Here is a 20,293-nt window from a genome sequence, read left to right on the forward strand (position 1 = left end):
GCGCTCCCCTTGTGGGACCCCTCCTCTCGGCCCAGGCAGGGGATGAGCGCAGTGCCGAGCCCCGTGGTCCCTGCGTGGGTGTGTCCCGCCGCCGCGGGGGAGGGGAAGGCCGCGGCTATAAGCGTTCCCCGGGCGGGCGGCTCTCACTCTTGCAGCTATGCCGCCGAAGAAGCACCTTACCGCGGGCAAGAAGCGCAGCGCCGACTCCGGGGTGGAGACAGAGCGGGGCGCGCTGACCCAGGAGCAGAAGGACCAACAGATCAGCCTCTTCCTCAGGGGCTTCAACCAGCAGGGTGAGGAGCTGCCCCGCGCCGCGCCGGCCCGGCCCCTCCCCGCTCTGAGCAACGGGCAGCTTGCGGGGGCTGTCCCCAGCGGGGCACTTGGGCTGGGGGCCGAGGCTGGTCAGCTGCCGTGTCCCGGGGGTGGTGGTTGCTGGGCCTTCTCCGTTCCAGGCCCGCGCCTCTCCCGCTGTGCTGGGGGCGGTCGGCAGGTGAGCCTCCGTGCGGAGGGGGCTCCCCGCCGAGGGGCTCCGGGGCGGCCGCTCTCCCGCCACGGACGGGCTGGCGCAGGGTCTGGGACTAAAGCTGCTCACCAGTTATTCGGCTTCCTGGGAGTTTGGTCACATCTGACACTCCCCCCGGCCCGCTGCAGGGCCAAGCGGGAGCATGTGGCCTCCCCTCAGCAGAGTAACTCGGGGTGGGGGGCGCCGGCCATGGCCCGCTCTGCAGAGTGAGCTGGGCGCTGTGAGGCACAATCACGGTTACTGAGGCTGGTCTCCTGGTGCCAGTTGATTGGCAGTGTGACGGAGGAAGAGGGATATTTATCTCACACTTACCAAGTGCATCCTTGCTCTCGTGCTGGGATGCTCCCGGTGGTATTCGCACAGAGTGGCCCGCTTCCTATCCTCCGCTACAAAGGGAGGCACATAGCTGAGAAAAACAGCACAACTTCTAGTTAGAAAATACTTCTTAAATGTTTGGTTTTGTTTTCTTTACAATCCCTTCCTAGATGTAGTTGGTGCCTTAGAAGGGGAAATGGAGTAACACTTGAAAGAAAAACACAGTGACAAATGGAAACTCGGGTACATCTACACTACAGCGGGGAGTCGATTTAAGATACGCAAATTCAGCTACGTGAATAGCGTAGCTGAATTCGACGTATTGCAGCCGACTTACCCCGTTGTGAGGACGGCGGCAAAATCAACTTCTGCCGCTTTTTGTCGGCGGCGCTTACTACCACCTCTGCTGGTGGAGTTAGAGCGCCGATTCGGGGATCGATTGTCGTGTCCTGACGGGACGCGATAAATCGATCCCCGAGAGGTCGATTTCTACCCGCCGATTCAGGCGGGTAGTATAGACCAGACCTCATAATTAAAAAAAAAAAAAAATGAACAAACGTGTGGGCACCAGTAGATAAAGTCTGGATTTGTGCAAACAGGTTGTAGGTAATGGGGTTAGCATCTTCATAGAATTCATGGATCAGTTCATGTTCTTAGGAATGTGGAAACTTTCTATCTGCATTTTCAACTTAAGCATTGGGGCACAGAACTACCCTGTACAACTCCTGTTGGGATGACTATTGTCTGCAGAACTAAAAAATACATGTATTTACATTTGATTTCTAACTACATAATCAATGTCTTTTTTTTTTTTTTTTTTAAAACTGCATGTGACATCAGTCCTGATATGTAAGCCTCCTATTGTCGTTATCAGAGGCAACAAGCTGACTTATTATAGTCTAAGGATTTCTAATGAAATTAGTTGAACTAAACTTCTTGGAACTATTCCATTAAAAATCAACAGAAGCCTTCTAATATTTACTGACCATCTCCACTGAAACCAATGGGAAATGGCTACTGAAGTCTACATTTGATCAGATCAGTCTGGCAATTCAAGTAGCTTGCAATACAACAATAAAGAAATATAGTTTTGGCAAATGCACAACTTACTAAATGTTAACTTTTGATATTGTAAACTGCCTGTCAAGGCACCTAATGACTAACCACCATTAGCCTTCAAAAGAGGCCAAACTACTAGTTTAAGTTTCTGAACAGCCATAGATTTGTTCAGCACCTTTGAAAAATCAACCCTTAGACTTTCTCCTAGGTATGACACTACAAATTGGTTTGCTAACTCATATGCAGGCAATGATAGCTTTATCATCCCTCTTTAAATAAAGAAATACACTTTATTTACCTGAAATGTTGTTAAACTTAACTTTTCTTCCCTCCACTTAATGGCTAATCTAGGACTTTTCTTTGTGTGTGTGTGTGTGTGTGTGTGTGTGTGTGTGTGTGTGTTATATATAACGTATTGGACTGGGATTTAGAAGATCTGGCTTCAGTTTGTCTTTGTAACCTTGTGCAAGCTGGATAATCTCTCATCTATCTGTAAAAATGGGATGGTATTTCTGTATTTTCCCGGGGTGTCCTGAGGCTTAAGTAATAATGGTGAGATGCTTGACTATTAAGGTGATGAGGGCATGTAAGTACCTAAATAAGGATAATGGTAGTTTTAAAATGTTGACTTGTTTACCAGTTTGAGGACACCCAGATTCTAGGAACATGTGGCATTGTATAACTTAAAATCTACTTTGAATTAAGCTGAATTTCTAGTCAAACTGACTGACCCCTGTAAATATATGATCTTAATTCTTTGACTGGAACAAAGGTACTATCCAACAGGCAAACTATTAATGAACTTGGAAGTGTATTGTACACTTAGCAACAGGTTTGTTTTTTTTATTTGAAGCCAAAGAGAATCTTCAAGAAATGAAGAAAGAAATTGATTCACTTTTGCAAACTGCTGAGAAAGCATTTAGAGTGGAGTTATTGAAGATGCCAGTTGCTGTCAGAAAAATGAAAAGAAAAGACTTGCTTAGTAAGTGTGGTTTTCTTGGAATGCATACTTGTAGACAGCAGGATAACATGATCTACTTTCATGTCTTAAGTGTAGCTCTAAACCTCCCTGTAGGCCAGTGTTTCTCAAATGGGTCTGTGGACCCCTTGGGATCCCTGAGGGTACTCCAGAGCTTTCGTTAGGCCCTGCTGATCAACTCCTCCCCTTTCCTCCCAGCGCCTGAATGCCGGGGAACTGCTGTATCTCTCAGAGGCTGCTGAAGCCAAACCTGGAGATTTTAGGCACTAAAAGTGGGGGTAAGGCAGGCTCCCTACCTCCCCTGGCACTGCGCCACTCCCGAAAGCGGCCGGTACAGCCCCTGGGAGAGGGCCAGGGAGTCTCTGCACGCTGCCTCTGGCCGAGCGCTGACTCCACAGCCCCCATTGGCTGGGAACTGCGGCCAATGGGCGCTGCAGGGGCAGTATGTGGAGACCCCTTGACCCTCCTGCCAAGGAGCCGCTGTCAGAGAGATGTACCGAGCGCTTTTGGGAGCCACCGGGGTAAGGTAAGCCCGAGGCCTTGCCAGAGCCCGCACCCCTCACCTCCTCCTGCACTCCAACTCCCTGACCCAGCCCAGAGCCCACACCCAAACTCCCTCCCAGAACCTGCATCTCTCACCCCCCTTCCATCCAAATTCCCTCCCAGAGCCTGCACCCCCTCTTGATCCTAACCCCCCTGCCCCAGCCTGGTGAAAGTGAGTGAGGGTGGGGGAGAGCGAGTGGGGGGGGGCGAAATGAGGAAGGGGGGACAGTAAGAGTTGGGGTGGGGCCTTGGGGGAAGGGGTGGAGCTTGGGGGGTCCCTGAAAATTTTTAAATCAAAATGGCGGTCCTCAGGTTGCTGAAGTTTGAGAACCGCTATATAGACTGTTATTTGCCTATGACTTTTTGATAAGCTACTTCCTTGATTGAATCAATTTATTAAATTTTAATTGTGATGCAATCATAGATAAAGACTAGAAATTATTATTATGGTCAGCTAGTCTGACCTGTATAAAACAGGCCATAGATCTTCCCCCCCGCCCCCCAATAACTCCTGCATCAAACCCAGAACTTCTGTGTGAGCTTCTGTATATTAGAAAGACACTTTGTCTAGATTTAAAGACTCCAAGCAATAGAACCCTGTGCTATCAAATCTTCTCACCATGTAAGTAACTAGGCTTAAGACCGTTTTGATTCCAACTTGTACTTATGAACATAAGTGTCGACTCAGTGGGTGATCCAGGCTGAAGCACCCACGGGGAAAAATTGGTGGGCTCCCCGCCCCAGCTCACCTCCGCCTTGCCTCGCCTCACCTCTTCCCCTGAGTGCGCCGTCCCTGCTTCTCCTCCCAGTGCTTGCCGTCGCAAAACAGCGGCATAACAAGCTGTGGAAGGGAGGAGCAGGAATGTGATGCAATCAGGGGAAGAGGCAGGGCTGGGGTGGGGATTTGGAGAAGGAGTCCAGTGGGGCGGGAGGGGATGGAGTTGGGGCAGGGAATTTGGGGAAGGGGTGGGAATGGGGGTGGGGCAGAGGCAGGAGAGGGCAGGGCAGGGGTGGAGTTGGGGCGGCGGGGGGCGCAAGCACCCACTGGTGCCAGGAGAAGTTGGTGCCTATGCTTATGAAATAATAGCAGCAATTCAATCTGTGATAAACAGCAGTAATTTGCTGCTATAGGAATATTGGTTTCAGAAGTTTCTCTTCCCAAGTGAAACTCTTATATGGGACCAAATAAAGACCAAAACAGGATATGCTTATGGAATCAAGGTTAATCAAAGTGGATTTGGATGCCTAGCTTCTGCTAAAATCCTAGTCTAAAGTAGTTATAACTGTGACTAGCGCCTTAAATGTAAACTTCTCTTCCCTTTCCTTTCAGTTACAAACCATGTTTTGTGGGACTATACTTAGCTCTTTTAGAGGTGTCAGCACCCTCGAGTAGTGGGGAAAGCTGGTATCTGAGCTGTTGGCCTTCAGAATTCAAGGAATCCTGAAACGAAGGGCTTCTCCAGATATTGAATTAGTGTATGGCATATTGGGGTTTAAATCTACAGTGCACAAGCTTTCCACACACTACCTGTCCATGTGCACCCTGTTGCTGTACACCAAAAGTACCAAAGTGCACTTTAACCTACTCCAGTGCAGCAGCAGGGTCCACATGGACGGTTAGTGCATGGCATGTTAGTGCTCTGTGGATTCACACCCCAGCTTGCTGTGCATTCTCTCCACCGAGACGAGCCCTAAAACTCTCTTACAGGGCTTGAAATGGTACAAATGACATACCACTCCAGTCAAGGTCAATTTTCTGCATCAGTTGTGCACCACAACTTTCTCCCCAGCTGCATAACTTGTTCTCTTCCAGGCTCTCTCCTTCATCTAGAACAGGGATGGGCAAACTACAACCCGGGGGCCTCATCCAGCCCTCCAGATGATTTAATCCGGCCCTCGAGCTCCCGCCGGGCAGCGGGATCCAGGGCTTGACCCACTCTGGCACTCCAGCCGGGGAGTGGGGACGGGGGCTGGCCCCACTCTATGTGGCTTCTGGAAGCAGCAGCATGTCCCCTCTCCAGCCCCTACACATAGGGGCAGCCAGGGGTCTCTGCATGCTGCTCCTGCCCCAAGTGCTGCCCCCGCAGCTCCCATTGGCCAGGGACTGCGGCGAATGGGAGCTGCAGGGGCGGCACCTGCGGACGGGGCAGCGTGCAGAGTCACCTGGCCCGCGCCTCTGTATAGGAGGCGGAGGGAGCACATACCGCTGCTTCTGGGAGCTGCTTGAGGTAAGCACTGCCCGGAGCCTGCACCTCTGACCCTGTCCCATGCCCCAACCCCCTTCCCCAGCCCTGATCCCTCTCCCATTCTCCAAACCCCTGTGTCCCAGGCTGGAGCAGCCTCCTGCACCCCCAACCCTTCAGCCCCATCCCAGAGCCCACACCCCCAGCTGGAGCCCTCCCCCCAGCCCAGAGCCCCCTCCCAGAGCCCTCACCCCCTCCTGCACCCCAACCCCCAATTTTGTGAGCATTCGTGGCTTGCCATACAATTTCCATACCCAGATGTGGCCCTTGGGCCAAAAAGTTTGCCCATCCCTAATCTAGAAGCACATGGACCATAGTTAAGCAAATAGTAGTTACTGTAAACAGGATATGTTTTTTGTTTGTTTTTTCTTGTGTAACAGACCTGCAAGGAGGAGAGGAAGCTGCTGTTGTAGCTGCCGCTGTTGTAGCGGTAAGTGTTTGTAAATTGTAGCAGAACTTTAAAAATGGAAAATCTGACAACACAAAGGAACTTTAATAGGAATATTTTTTGCTATTAGCTTAATTTAAGAAAAAAAAAGCCACACAAAAATACATGGCAGGAGACAATAGCCTATAATAATGTGAAACTACTGCACATTGTCTCTGACACTTTTAGGGTAACTTACAGATATTGTTGCCACAACTTCAAGTTTAGTTATTCACTCCCATTCTGTCTTGTGCATGTGACTGAAAATGGATTTGCTAAACATCATCTTTACCTCATGCTGGAAACTGTCTCTGAAAACACCTTGTATCACTTTACTTTACGCACTTAGTCACCCTCTCCCCTAGGCTAACATAAATATGTATCTTGGGGAAATTTACTGATTGTACAGATCTCACTTTGTTCTTTAAATATCTTCTAGAATGACTGCTCTGTAGAGGACATTCCAAATACCAGGCTGGTGAGGAATTGCAGCAAAAGAGGTGAATGATTTCATGACATGGACTTCCAGTATCAGATCTATTTTTTAATTATTATTAATGGTATGAATTTAGTGACTGCAAAAGAAGTATTGTTATTAAAACTCCCTTTGGTACTCTGAGTATATAATTTATTACAGTGAAGCCTACATAAGAACAGCCATACTAGGTCAGACCAAAGGTCCATCTAGCAGAGTATCCTTTCTTTCGACAGTGGCCAAAGCCAGGTGCTTCAGAGGGAATGAACAGAACAGGTAATCATGAAGTGATCCATCCCCTGTTGCCCATTCTCAGCTTCTGGCATACGGAGACTAGGGACACCATCCCTACCCATCCTGGCTAATAGTCATTGATGGACCTATCCTCCATGAATTTATCTAGTTCTGTTTTGAACCCTGTTAGCCTTGACCGTAACAACATCCTCTGGCAAAGAGTTCCACGGGTTGTGCGTTGTGTGAAGAAATACTTCCTTTTGTTTGTTTTTTAAACCTGCTGCCTATTAATTTCATTTGGTTAACCCTAGTTCTTGTGTTTGAGAAGGAGCAAATAACCCTTCCTTATTTACTTTTTACACACCAGTCATGATTTTATAGACCTCTATCATATCCTTCCCTTAGTCGTCTCTTTTCCAAGCCAAAAAGTTCCAGCCTTATTAGAAGTCCCAACAGATATTCGGGAGTGCAGGAAGGGGGAGGCAGAGTGGTGCAGCATTGTGTTGGGCGCTGTAAATATATCTACTAAGAGATTACAATCTGAATAAAGGGTGGAAGGGAACACAGAGGTGAAGTGAGTTTCCCAAGGTCACAAAAGTCAGTGGCAGAGCTGGGAGTAGAATGCAAGTCTCCTGGGGAGTCCCATTCCAGTCACCTATCTAATGGACCCATAGGCACCGACTCCGTGGGTACTCCAGGGCTGGAGTACCCATGGGGAAAAATTGGTGGGTGCTTTGCACCCACTGGCAGCCAAGCTCCCTGCCCCCACTCACCTTGCCTCCACCTCCTCCCCTGAGCGCACCGCATCCCCGCTTCTCCCATTGCTTGCTGCTGTGAAACAGCTGTTTCATGGCATAACAAGCTCTGGGAGGGAGGGGGAAGGAGCGGGAACACAACGTGCTCAGGGGAAGAGGTGGGGCCGGGGATTTAGGGAGCGGGTGGAGTTGGGGCGGGGACTTTGGGGAAGGGGTTGGAATGGGGGTGGGAGGGGGTGGGGCAGGGGTGGAGTTGGGGCAAGGCTGGGTTGGGGCGCCAGCAGAAGCCGGCGCCTATGGATGGACCACTGTCTGTAAAAGAATAAGTGATCACTCTGTATCTGACCTATCAGTCCTCATCCTCAAAGGAAACCTGCACGCTTAAAAGGTGAGTTTGGGAGTTTACATTCATAATCTTAAAACCATGATTTTTAGTGTCTAGCAAAGACATTGGATTTATGGCTTATTACAACAATCTATACCCTACTTAACCCCCTTTTGTCCTCTGATTATAAGGGTGTTAATGGGCCACTTCACCTTGAATGGTCCCTTAGAATATGTACTAACTACTTACGCTAAACTGTCTGACCTTGTATTTAGCTGTGACACTCTTAGTACTTTTCTCAGACCTGAGCTCTTTGAAACCTTGTCTCTCCACCAACCAAAGTTGGTCCACCTCATCTCTTTAATCTCAGAACAGGTGCTGAAGAAACAGTGCACCTCTGTCACAGTGGTCTGAACCTACTCTGGAGGGGGTCACTTCTAAGGGTGAGAGGGGTATCCTTGGCATCCCAGATATGTCAGTGAGGGTGGCAATCCATATATAGTAGTTATGATGTTGGGCACACTTGCAATCCACCTAAGCATTGAACTGAGTGCCAAATGGCCATCAAATGGTGGAATCAATTGCTATTTGTCTACTAACAGTCAATGTAGAGCTAAATGGACTTGTCATTGTGCCCATCACTGCAGCTATTAATATTCTATGTATTTCTAATCCACTTTGAATTGTCGTTTTTTTTTTTTTTTTTTTTTTTTTTTTTGTAGTTAAGGTAACTACAATTGTTGAATATAAAGATGAGGAGACTGTACCTGCCAAGAAAGCATCTCAAAAGGTATGTGTTCAAGGAAAATAACCAGGGCTAGATCTGTCCTGAAACCTGAGGCTACCTCAGTTGGTCCCTGGTCAGTTGCCTGCTTGTCATCTTAAAATAAACTATTTGGAAAAAAAGAAAAAAAGTATGAACTATTGTTCTCAATTCAGAATTAGCTGCGGTCCAATATGCTTATTTTAATTAATTAATTTTAATATAAAATCCTATTGTGAACTAGTTTTGTAGTCAACAGATAATGAATTAATAAAAGTATGTACAACAATCATTTGCTGTAAATTCAGCACTATTTTTTAAGTTTCCTCCTGAAATTGAGTAACTCTTTGGTAAGGTATCAGAGGGGTAGCTTTCAGAGTACCAGCCGTGTTAGTCTGTATCCACAAAAAGAAGAACAGGAGTACTTGTGGCACCTTAGAGACTAACAAATTTATTAGAGCATAAGCTTTCGTGGACTACAGCCCACTTCTTCGGATGCATATAGAATGGAACATATATTGAGGAGCTATATATACACACATACAGAGAGCATAAACAGGTGGGAGTTGTCTTACCAACTCTGAGAGGCCAATTAATTAAGAGAAAAAAAACTTTTGAAGTGATAATCAAGCTAGCCCAGTAGTTCAATCAGGGAGGGTGAGGTGAAACAGACTGTGAATGGCTATCCAACTACAGAAGCAGTTTCTCTTCCCTTGGTGTTCATACCTCAACTGCTAGCAGAGCACCTCACCCTCCCTGTTTGAACTAACCTCATTATCTCCATACTGATTTATACCTGCCTCTGGAGATTTCCATTACTTGCATCTGAAGAAGTGAGGTTCTTACCCACGAAAGCTTATGCTCCCAATACTTCTGTTAGTCTCAAAGGTGCCACAGGACCCTCTGTTGCTCTTTGGTAAGGGTCCATCCTGCTGAATCATTAGAGGATATGGTGGGACTTTAAAGTCCCTAACTTGATTTTTCTGTTTGTTTGATGTCCACCTTGTGTTCAGTAGATAGCTCCCCATATTTGAATGGGTTGTTTTTAGAGACCAACAGTGATTAAAAAGCATTGCATCTGCATCAACTTATCCAATCTTAACTCTGTCTCACAACTCAGTGACTTGATTTTGCTCAATGACTTGCAAGTTTCAACTGGGCATTATGACATGGGTCTTCTCCCCCACATCCAGCAAAAAGACTTGATCTAGTGGTACAAGCATGTGTGTAGATGTGCCAAAATGGCTCTTTCAAAAACAGTGTTATGTGGTGTACTGACCTGTCAGGACAAGCAAGACAGTAAACTATTCTGTACAATGAAGCCATAGCATAGGGATTTCATGTTCCTCACTTTACTCATCTGTAAAGTGAGTATAATTCCCTGTTCAACATGGGTTTGAGGAGATTGAAGTCTTCATCATCTGAAAGTCTGTCCTATTACATTTAATGTCATTTATTCTAACAATGCTTAATTTTTTATTTATTTGTTTTAAGGTGTCCAAAACAAAATCACTGGTTTCTTTAGCTTCTGGCACACATCTCAAAGAAAACCACTCTCTTTCTAGGTATGACTATGATCTATAGTAGTTTTTGTAATTTTTTTGGACTGAGTAGCTTTTCAAAGAATTCACCGTGATGTTTAACTCTGCTAAGAAGAAAGCATTTAATGAACATTACACAAGCTGGATCAGATCTTATGTGATTTACTCTACTGAAGTAAATTTTAATCAGATAACTTCCGCCTCCTCTTCCCTTCTCTCCCCTGACCCCCATGGGGTGGCTGCTAACGGGATATAGTGCAATCCATTTGAATGTATACACTTGTGCATCCAATTGTGTGTGTAATATAAAAATATCTAGTTAATCTTTAATTGCAGACAATGTTTAATGGAGGAAAGTAGCCTTTAGGTAACCTGACATGCTTCAGTTAACAAGAATAACAAACTATACAGTAATACTTCTGCTAATTTTAACATCTGAAAGGGATTTGCATCAATATCCGTAGTGGAATATCTATTTGAGCTACTTATAGCAAAGATGAGCCGGAGTCTACTCTTTGATTTGTGAGTCAGAGGAACTGATGTCTCCAGTCAAATAGGTATAAAAATTTGTGCAATTATGTATTGCAACTGTTCACTTTTTAAGAATCTGAACATGTCTACTAGTTCAACATACACCTTCTATCCTCTTCTAAAGTGTATTCTAGATGTTGAATCAACTCATACTGTACATGAGAAGAAAACTAGAAAGCCTTAACTAGGTTTAGTTATTCAGACTCCTAATTTAGGATTACAGATAATCTTCAAATCCACAAAATTGACCTGTAAAACTAGTCAGCTCCTTGGATAGGCAAAACCTGTTGTATCAGTCTTTGGTGCATGGCTTTTCCCTAATGTTCAGTAGCATTTTGCTCACACCAGGTCCTGAAGCGCGCTCGCGCTCTCTCTCTCTCTCTCTCTCTCTCTCTCTCAATTGTGTTTGTGGGGAGGGCTTCAATCCCTAGCTCTAAAACAATCTTTATGCGCCCATTAGGATCCAAAACTGGAAGTGGCTGTTCTCTGGCTCTGGTTCGGATGTGGCCTCTCAATAATTCTTGTGAGAACTGATCGTAGGAAAACTTCCTCCACTTTTGATTAAAATTGCCAGGAGACTGAATAGGAACCTTCGCTTAACTGTGTCCAGATCACTGTGCTCTCTCAGCCAGTTTCTAATACAAATAATCCTATATTGCTTCTAGCCCCCTCTACTTGCATAGGCTAGATTCTGGTGGATGATATCTTACTGTGTAAAGGACTTTACCATTGCTGTGCCTCCCCACCCTGCCGTTTTTTTATTTATTTTTTTTTTTTTATTTTAAAGCAACACTAACTAGATAACTACAAAGTACTGTAACATTGTCTAACTTACCAGTCTTCTGCTTAGGGAATTTAAAATATCTGCTTCATAACTAGAATTCTCTAGACTAAAAGTACTGTACCGTGTAAAAGCAAATGCTGTTTTTCTGGCAGATCTGCATGCTCTACTCCAAATGTGAGGCATTTTAAGGCTCCTACATCTGATCGCACAGCTGCAAACTATAAATCTGCTCCACGTGTTTCTAGAAGGTAGGCCTTTCAGGTCATAGCACAACTGATCTCTCTTCTTTTTAAACTCTTACTACCATACATATCTGGATACCAAATAAGGAATGCTCCTTTGAACAAGACTGTGTGAAGATCTTTGTAAATACAGTGTCTGCCACTGTAGGATTTTAGGAAAGGAAGGTGGCTTCTATCTGTAAAAGGGTTCCTGTTCATGGGGGAGGGTTGGGGAAGAGACTGAAGTGGATACAGTTTATACTTGTGCTGAAATTCTGGAGGTACTGGCTATGTTTTCATAGTTAAGGTTACCTTCTGAAGTTGGCTTAATGGGGCGCCAACTACTAGCTTTCTCTACGTGTTGACTATAGTTTACAGAAACACAGCAGTTTAGAAACAAGTTTTCAGCACTCTAATTTAGCTGAAATAATTCACTCTTGGTTGAAAGTACTTGCAACATTTAGTATAAATTCATACAAATACTTCTAATAGGTTAAACTATACATTGTAGCTGGAAAGATTCTTAAAACTGGTAATTCTGAACTTGCTTCTGGCAAACACAACCTGCTGAATGAAGTGAAATCCTTTACAGTAAGATAGCTAAAATCAGCCCTGAAGCCACAAAGTGGTTCACAGCATTACCCTGGCCTGCTATTATTATGCCATTGTGTCAAGCGTCTCTCTTTCAGGTTAAAGATGCCTAAAACATTATACTTGCTCTCAAATATTGGAGCCTGCCTTTGACTACAGTACAAAATAATTTTAAATACAAGGGAAATATAGGAATTCCATGTCAGACCTGTCATCCACCTACTCCAGTCTCCTGCCTCTGAAAGTAGCCAACATCAGATGCTTCAGAGGAAGGTGCAAGAAACCCTGCAGTAGTACAGTCCTGGATAATCTGTTGCTAATGAGTCTTTTCCTACACCCTCATAATTAAATTGGCTTACTCACCCTAAAGCATCAGTTTGTGTTAGTGTTCACTGTGATAACTGGAGACTGTTCTTCTCCATGTAAATGTCCAATCCCAACTGAAGATTGATCATTGGCTTAGAATTTCTCAGTTGTATTGCACTCTGCCAGAATGGCAAAATATTACCTGGTGGTGCCAATAAACACTACCACCTTCAAGATGTTAAGATGTTTGGGTTTTCTTTAGTGTTGGTTCTAAATGGTTTGTAGAACAAAGTAGAAAATGAGCATCCATTAAGTGCACCAATTACGAAGCTGGCTGTTACTGAATCACATTGGCTCCAATGGCTCTCGGTAGGACATGAAAATGCAATTTATTAGAAGTGAAATTCTGTTCTTGTATTCCACTTCTAGATTGCCACAAATGGCTGTCTCAAGAACTGTACCTATGAGAGAAAAAGTCCAAGCCATGTCACTAAGAAGTAACTCAGTGCCTCGGGAAAAAGCTGTTCCATTTGTTAATATACCTCTGGCTGATGGAAAGGTAGTAAACCTTAACTTTTCAGTTTCATTTGCTTTAGATGAATCTGTCTCTGGCAAATATATAAACAAAGGGGTATCTGGAAAATATTTTTTTCCTGTCTTTGCCAGCAGTAGTAGTTGCTACAGTTAAGTGAGCAGCTTGTAAACAAAATGTCTCTTCAAAATGGTCACTTTCTGAAGTGAACATTTCTATTAACTTTCCATATTATAACAACGTAAGAATGGCCATACTGGGTCTGACCAAAGGTCCATCTAGTCCAGTATCCTGTCTTCTGACAGTGGCCAATGCCAGGTGCCCCAGAGGGAATGAATAGAACAGGTAATCATCAAGTGATCCATCCCCTGTTGCCTGTTCCCAGCTTCTGGCAAACAGAGCTTAGGGACATCATCCTGGCTAATAGCCATTGATGGACCTATCCTCCATGAATTTATCCAGTTCTTTTTTTGAACCCTGTTATAGTCTTGGCCTTCACAACATCCTCTGGCAAAGAGTTCCATAGGTTGATTGTGCATTGTGTGAAGAAATACTTCCTTTTGTTTGTTTTAAACCTGCTGCTATTAATTTAATTTGGTGACCCCTAGTTCTTGTGTTAGAGGAAGGAGTAAATAGCACTTCCTTATTTACTTTCTCCACACCAGTCATGATTTTATAGACCTTTATCATACCCCGCCCAGACATCTTTTTTTATCCAAGCTTAAAAGTCCCAGTCTTATTAATCGCTCCTCATATGGCAGCAGTTCCATACCCCTAATCATTTTTGTTGCCCTCTTCTGTACCTCTTCCAATTCCAATATCTTCTTTTGAGATGGGATGACCACATCTGCATGCAGTATTCAAGATGTGGACATTCCATCGATTTATAGAGAGGCAATATGATATGTTCTGTCTTATTAGCTACACCTTTCTTAATGATTCCCAACAATGTTTGCTTTTTTTGACTGCTGCTGCACATTGAGTGTATGTTTTCAGAGAACTATGCATAATGACGCTAAGATCTTTGAGTGGTAACAGCTAAATATTGCATTAGTGTCAGTCTAGTAAATGACTTAGAATCTTATCCGAACACTTGGACATATGATGAAGGTTTCTAGGTATCATACCAATGACTATGCTGACCAGGACTAGTGAGGTGAAATAAGCATTTGACATACAGTAACTCCTCACTTAACGTTGTAATTATGTTCCTGAAAAATGTGACTTTAAGCAAAACGATGTTAAGTGACTCCAATTACATAAGAATTAATGTAAATGAGGGGGTTAGGTTCCAGGGAATCTTTTTCACCAGACAAGACTATCTTATATACACACACACAATATAAGTTTTAAACCATTTAATATTGGTACACAGTAATGATGATTGTGAAGGTTGGTTGAGGTGGAGGAGTCAGAGGGTGGGATATTTTCCAGGAAATGCCTTCCTGCTAAATGATGAACTAGCAATTTGCTGAGCCTTCAGGGGTTAACTCTCACGGTCTACAAGGCAGCAGGAATGGAGGGAGGGGAGAGAGGATTGCAGACACACAGACACAGAGTGTGTGAGAGAGATGTGCATTTCCCCTTTAAGTACACTGCCTTGTTAATTAGATCAGCTTGCTGAGACCTCAGCTGCCAGCAAGCTTCCTCTGTCCTGAGTCCTGTGGTGTGTCCCCCTCTGCTCTATGGAAGATGGGGTAAGTGGGGTGCAGGAGCAGGGGGACACCCTGACATTAGCTCCCCTCTTCCTTCCCTCCCCCTGCACAGCAAGCTGGAGTCTTGGGGAGCAGCTCCAAGGCAGAGGGCAGGAGCAGCACATGGCAGTGGGGGGAGGGACAGCTGCAATTGCTAGCCTGCTGCACAGGGAACTTAAGGGAGGGGGGAGCTGCCAGTCCACCCTGGTTCCAAGCCCCCACCAGCTAGCTGCAACGGGCTGCTCTTCCTGCAAGCAGTGGACAAAGCAGGCAGTTGCCAAACAACATTAGAAGGGAGCATTGCACAACTTTAAACAAGCATGTTCCCTAATTGATCAGCAATGAAACAACGTTAACTGGGACGATTAAGTGAGGAGTTACTGTGTTTCCCCTACGCCTTCACTAGGCTGTACAGTCTAAAATAACTGAATTTGGGCTAAAGAAACTTCTGTGAATTACTTGTTTCAGTCTGCACTACTGCTGACTTTGAAAGATGGGATTCTGGCTGTGAAAGTTGATGGATGTTGGTTAGCTAACAAGATTGACACCTCACTGTGCCCTGGGTGTGCTGAGAACTCTTGTTTCTTGAATTATTTCCACTTAGATTTGGCTCCTTGACCAGCAGTAACTCTAGTTTAATGGGCCATTATCTTGTGTTCAGGATGTCAGTCATAACTAAAGCCAGTGATAAGTTGGAAGGAGACATGTGCAGACTAACACTTTTTGGGCAGAATGTTTTTTTTGCCAATAAAGCTGTTAAACATATGCCTCAACTCAACTTCAGTGCATGGTTGTAAGAAAAATGGATATGGTGATTCACGTGAAACATGCTGAATAGTTTTATCTCAATTAATCACTTTGTGATTATGCTCAGACTCTCTGTTCTGCTGGTGAAGACCTCCATAACATCAATGTTGAGTTGCTTAATGATGACACAGTTCAGCATATTCATAATCTAGTGGTAAGTTTACAGAACCAGTAATTTGTAAATAGTCTAAGATTGCACAGAAGCCCTGGCACTTAGTCTTCAAATCATCTATGCAAGGAGCAAACTATTTCTAGTAAGGGAGAAATGTTGCTTCAACTTTAACTTACTTGAAGCAACATTTTTCCTTTACTAGGAAGAGACAGCCTTTGTTTAGGTCTATTTTATTGAGTCCTGTCAGTGACATTGCTTCTAAAGAAAGGGCAGAAGTCTTTCTTCTCCTCCTCATGTCTGTCTGTCTGCCGTGTGAGGAAACTCTGTTTTTCTCACTAATATCCGTGACTCAATCTGCAAATCAAAACAGACAGCAAGTTTCACATCATGTATACTGATGGAGGGAATTGTACCTCACTCTGTGAATAAGAACTATAGGGGTCCCATCAAATCTGTACTAAGCTTGGACAATAACTCCTTCCCCTATATTATAAAGGTGTGCTTATATACCCCTCTCCAGGAGATAAATTGTACTCTGCTGCTGAACATCACTACTAATTTTATGCCAGCTAGTGGCCCTCTTCCAAGCGGTTATTGTAACAGGGAGTCTAAGATCTGGCTAATATGTAATATTAGAAATACAGTTGAAATATCCATAGTTATAAGTAGGTAATGAGTATTATATGGAAAAGTGACCCACCCTTGTAGGTGGTGGGACCTTACTTTAAGTTATATGAATTATAGCAGACTGAAGATTTGACAGCTACAATATGGCATGCCTCTGCCTCTATTGCAAGCACAGGGTGGGGAGGCATTTCTAAAAAAGCTAAATACCGGGCAGCAGCTAGATTATTCTGCCCTCTCTGCTAATCTGTATGTTATCCTACTACTCTACTGTTGAAGATTTGCTTCTCAATTTAGCTGCCTTGCAGAGTTTAAACAACTCTAGTTCTAATGTCTGCCAATAAAATTGGTCTAAAATGGCTTTCTTTCCCCCCAGAGCCAGTTGACTGTTTTATGTGGAAAAGCAACAGTTAAACCAAGTTAATGGAGTCTACGTGTATATCTTGTGTTCTCTCTGTTGTGTATTATATAAATATTCTGTGCAATTACCACTTGTCTGTTTTAAATGTTGACATGGAACTTAATATCTTTTTTAATAAAGTTTTATACTGCATATTTAACTTTCTATGTATAGAAAGACTTAATGATCACATTGCTGTAAAATTTGTATGTTTTTTACAAGCTCAAAGCCATGTTACCAGTTGCTTCCTTAACTGAAAGATAAGACTGCTTCCTATTCATGTTAGTTTAAAGAAGGGACAACTTGGTATCCTTTCCAGATTGCTAATCTCTATTTTTGATCTCCTGTGCTCAGTAAAATATACATAGGACTATACAGTAAAATACATCTGTTCTATCCAAACTATTTCCCATCCTTCTGAAGTTGTGCAGCATTAGTGCTAAGCACCAATTCAAGATGATGCAAGGTGATATAAACTCATTTGTTTAGACCTACTTAGACCAATCTATGTGAAAGTCTCATTTGTAATGTGTATACTGGGATGGGCAGTGAGGGTGTAATGTAAATTAAAGAAGGGTAGAAGTCACTCTAAACTCTCCTGTTAGGCTGTCTTGGTATTTCTGTAGTCTAGCCCATAGTCACGTGACTAAGACCAGGCTACACTCTGAGTAAAACCCTAAGTTAAATGAAAGGCATTCGGGCTCAACTGTATCAGATCAGTTTCTCACTAGGCTTCCCTAAATTCATCTTTGCAGCTCTCCTAAAGTTTTCAGTTTCAAAACTCATTGATGCAGCACTCTGAAGCTTCAGTTGTGTGTACTATGTTGACACAAGTTGCCAGTACTTTATCTTGTAACCGTTATGGGGTGAATAAACCTAGAATTAATCAACAGGATCTCCTCAACCACTTCAGGTTTCCCTCTTGATCCAAAGAAGAGTTGTCCCTAGCAATCTTGATTATAAGAAGCCTCCATATTCAAGGAAGCTCTTCAGATTCATAGGGTTGTTTCTTATCGATTTTTTTCTGACATCAAGCTATTGGATAACTAGGAGGGCAATAGTGTAAAACTAGTACTGGATTGTTTAGCAGTTCAAAAGTAAAAAATAGCAACCTTCTGGATAGTTAGTTTGACAATCTATATATGTTAAAACCTTCCACTTCATTTGACTTTCAACCAATTTTTTTTGCATAGTTGGCCATCACTTCCATTCATGTTTGGAGCATAACTTACAGAAGCATGATCTACTAGCTAAACTTTAGTGTTGCTTCTTACAACAACCTAAGCTGCTGAGATGAGCTTGGCCTCAACACAAGGGTCTGTGTTGGAATAAGAGAGGGACTGCAGCCTGATCAGTCTCATGAGAACTCCAGTGGTTCACTTACACTTCCCTTTGCTTTTAGCAAGGGTCCTGTGTTGGCTTTTTACTCTGGTTTCCCTTAAATGTACAGTTATTCTGCATGTTTCCTAGAGTAATTCCTTCACTGGAAATAGGCATAGGTTTAAGTATGGTGAGAGGCAAAGCTGTGCTGCTGTAGTACTTTAAAACTAGGGGACTTTCCTAGTACTTTGCCTCTGTACAGACCTAGTGCTCCTCATGGCAATCTCTGTCCTCTAGTGGGAGAGGATTACGAGTGGAAAGGCTGAGCAAACTTTATCTTTAAGAGCATAGGAAATTTTGTCACGTTACCTCTTAGTGCAGCTTTTGACACTTCTGTGTCACTAGTGACCCTTTCCCCCTAGAATCTTTACTTAAGAGGCATCTGCTTTGTCTGTCATAAAACTATGTACATAACAACTTCCCCTTCTGGTTACATGTTCCAGTTAAAGAAACTAGATAATTTTACAGTGTAGAAAATAGCGATGAAAATAAGGCAATTATAATCAAAGGGAAACAGTCTTTGCACACTCTCAAACACTAACAAAAGAGAATGTTGGGAAGTTAATGAGAATATAAAAAATTGTATTCTCGCTGTTAGGTTGGGTGTGATTACCATGGCATTAGGGGGTTAATTTATTAGAGTTGGTTAATTTATTATCAGAGTTTATGTTCTCCTCCTGAGTCTCAGGAAAGTTTGCAAGAGCTTCAACCTTGGCCATATAGTTCCTAGAGTTAGTGGTGACAGACTCTGTGTTACTATTTCATTCCTTTTAAGGGTAGTTTTCTCATACCTTTTGTCTTTCCATTCTGAGGGCTTGTCTACACATGGAGATTTTCCTGATTAACCCTGTAGGTGGACACTCTTACTCTGGGAATAAATGAGGAACAAGTCCAGCTGCAGACAAGACCTAAGGTAAAAGGGGGGGAAGTCAGAATTTTGGTACTTGTGATCTGTCAAAACAATCCTACAGCTAGTGACTGCCACATTCAATACTAGTACAAACCAACTGTCCATATCCTGATTTCCAAGACCCTCCACAAGATGATCCAAGCCATGTCAATAATGCCATCTCCTCCACCTTAACAAGAAGCATATAACTGTCCAGATGTATGAAACTGGGTTGCAGCTTTCTCTGTAGCTGTTCTACAGCTGTGGAAGTTCTGAGAAGATATTACCACACATCTTGCCATTAATTTCAGAAATGCAAGACCTCCTTTTTCTTATCTATTCCAGAAATTACAGCCCTACTATGTGGTGGTAGTAGGGTAATGCAGTAGAGGGAAGAGGAAGATGAATTAAAAAAAAATCCTTATGCTCACAGAGGGATGGGAAAGGAGTTACAGTGAGTAGCTAGAACAGCTCAATTTTGATCAGTCATGATAAGCTCCTAGGTGCTCAAATACCTGCAGTAATATACAGTGTACATGAGTAAAGTAAAATAACTATACAACATTTACCAGAATATTCTTTAAAATGTTTCCTTAGGGTTGACAGAAGCTTTTAATCCCTCTGTATGGGGTAGCAATACACTAAACCCTGGTCTACACTAGGAACTTGAATCAGCGTAGTTTTCTCTCAGAAGTGTGAAAAATCCACAGGACTGAGATACAGCTATACTGCTGTAAATTCCTAATGCAGACACTAGGTCAACAGAAGAATTCTTCTGTTGGCATAGGTGCTGCCTAGTAGGGAAGTGGATTACCTATGCTGATGGGAGCAGCTCTTGTGTTGGCATAGTTAATGTCTACACTCAAAGGTTATATCAAGGTGCAGCTGCAGCATTTTTAAGTGTAGACATACACTTGTGGTCTAGGCATAGTGAGGGTGTTTATGACAGCTGGGCAAGATAAAGATGAATAACTTGGCATGGATGGCGAGTAGGTACATACAATCTATGCTGTTTAATCCTAGTGGACCCAAATTGTCGTAAAGTGACATTATCATGCTTGTTAGGATAATTTATCCTACAACACTTAGTGCTTATTTTTAACCTGTTTCTTTTACAAGTCATTACCCAAATCCATATAACCAAAATGCTGTACAATTGTTGCTAGGGAAGTATATGTTTACATGTTTAAAGTTGATGTACTTAAACAAGTAGTGTGAGCTTAAGCATTGATGTTAGAGA

The 20,293-nt window shown here is 43.4% G+C and overlaps 1 protein-coding gene across 2 annotated transcripts; it reads left to right on the forward strand.

The window, feature by feature from the left end:
* The first annotated feature begins 129 nt into the window (after positions 1-129).
* Positions 130-19,060, forward strand: LOC128848886 (borealin-2-like). 2 transcript variants are annotated; one of them, XM_054049142.1, is made up of 10 exons: positions 130-293; positions 2,751-2,879; positions 6,043-6,092; positions 6,529-6,589; positions 8,601-8,668; positions 10,136-10,206; positions 11,650-11,745; positions 13,045-13,174; positions 15,716-15,802; positions 18,977-19,060. In XM_054049142.1, exons 1-10 carry the CDS (start codon positions 158-160, stop codon positions 19,007-19,009), a joined length of 861 nt encoding a protein of 286 aa, XP_053905117.1. In that variant the 5' UTR covers positions 130-157; the 3' UTR covers positions 19,010-19,060. The 2 variants fall into 2 exon arrangements, with proteins under 2 accessions (XP_053905117.1, XP_053905116.1); XM_054049141.1 differs by lacking the exon at positions 18,977-19,060 and adding an exon at positions 16,761-17,080.
* The last annotated feature ends 1,233 nt before the right edge of the window (positions 19,061-20,293 follow it).

This window comes from Malaclemys terrapin, chromosome 14 (genome assembly GCF_027887155.1).
Source record: "Malaclemys terrapin pileata isolate rMalTer1 chromosome 14, rMalTer1.hap1, whole genome shotgun sequence".
NCBI lineage: Eukaryota > Metazoa > Chordata > Testudines > Emydidae > Malaclemys > Malaclemys terrapin.

Bases quoted from the DNA above. Each gene is read 5' to 3' on its own strand.
- LOC128848886 (XM_054049141.1), top strand. From the start codon at position 158: ATGCCGCCGAAGAAGCACCTTACCGCGGGCAAGAAGCGCAGCGCCGAC. The intron at 294-2,750 runs GTGAGGAGCTGC...TTTTATTTGAAG, and splicing joins CAGGGGCTTCAACCAGCAGG to CCAAAGAGAATCTTCAAGAA. The intron at 8,669-10,135 runs GTATGTGTTCAA...ATTTGTTTTAAG, and splicing joins CCAAGAAAGCATCTCAAAAG to GTGTCCAAAACAAAATCACT.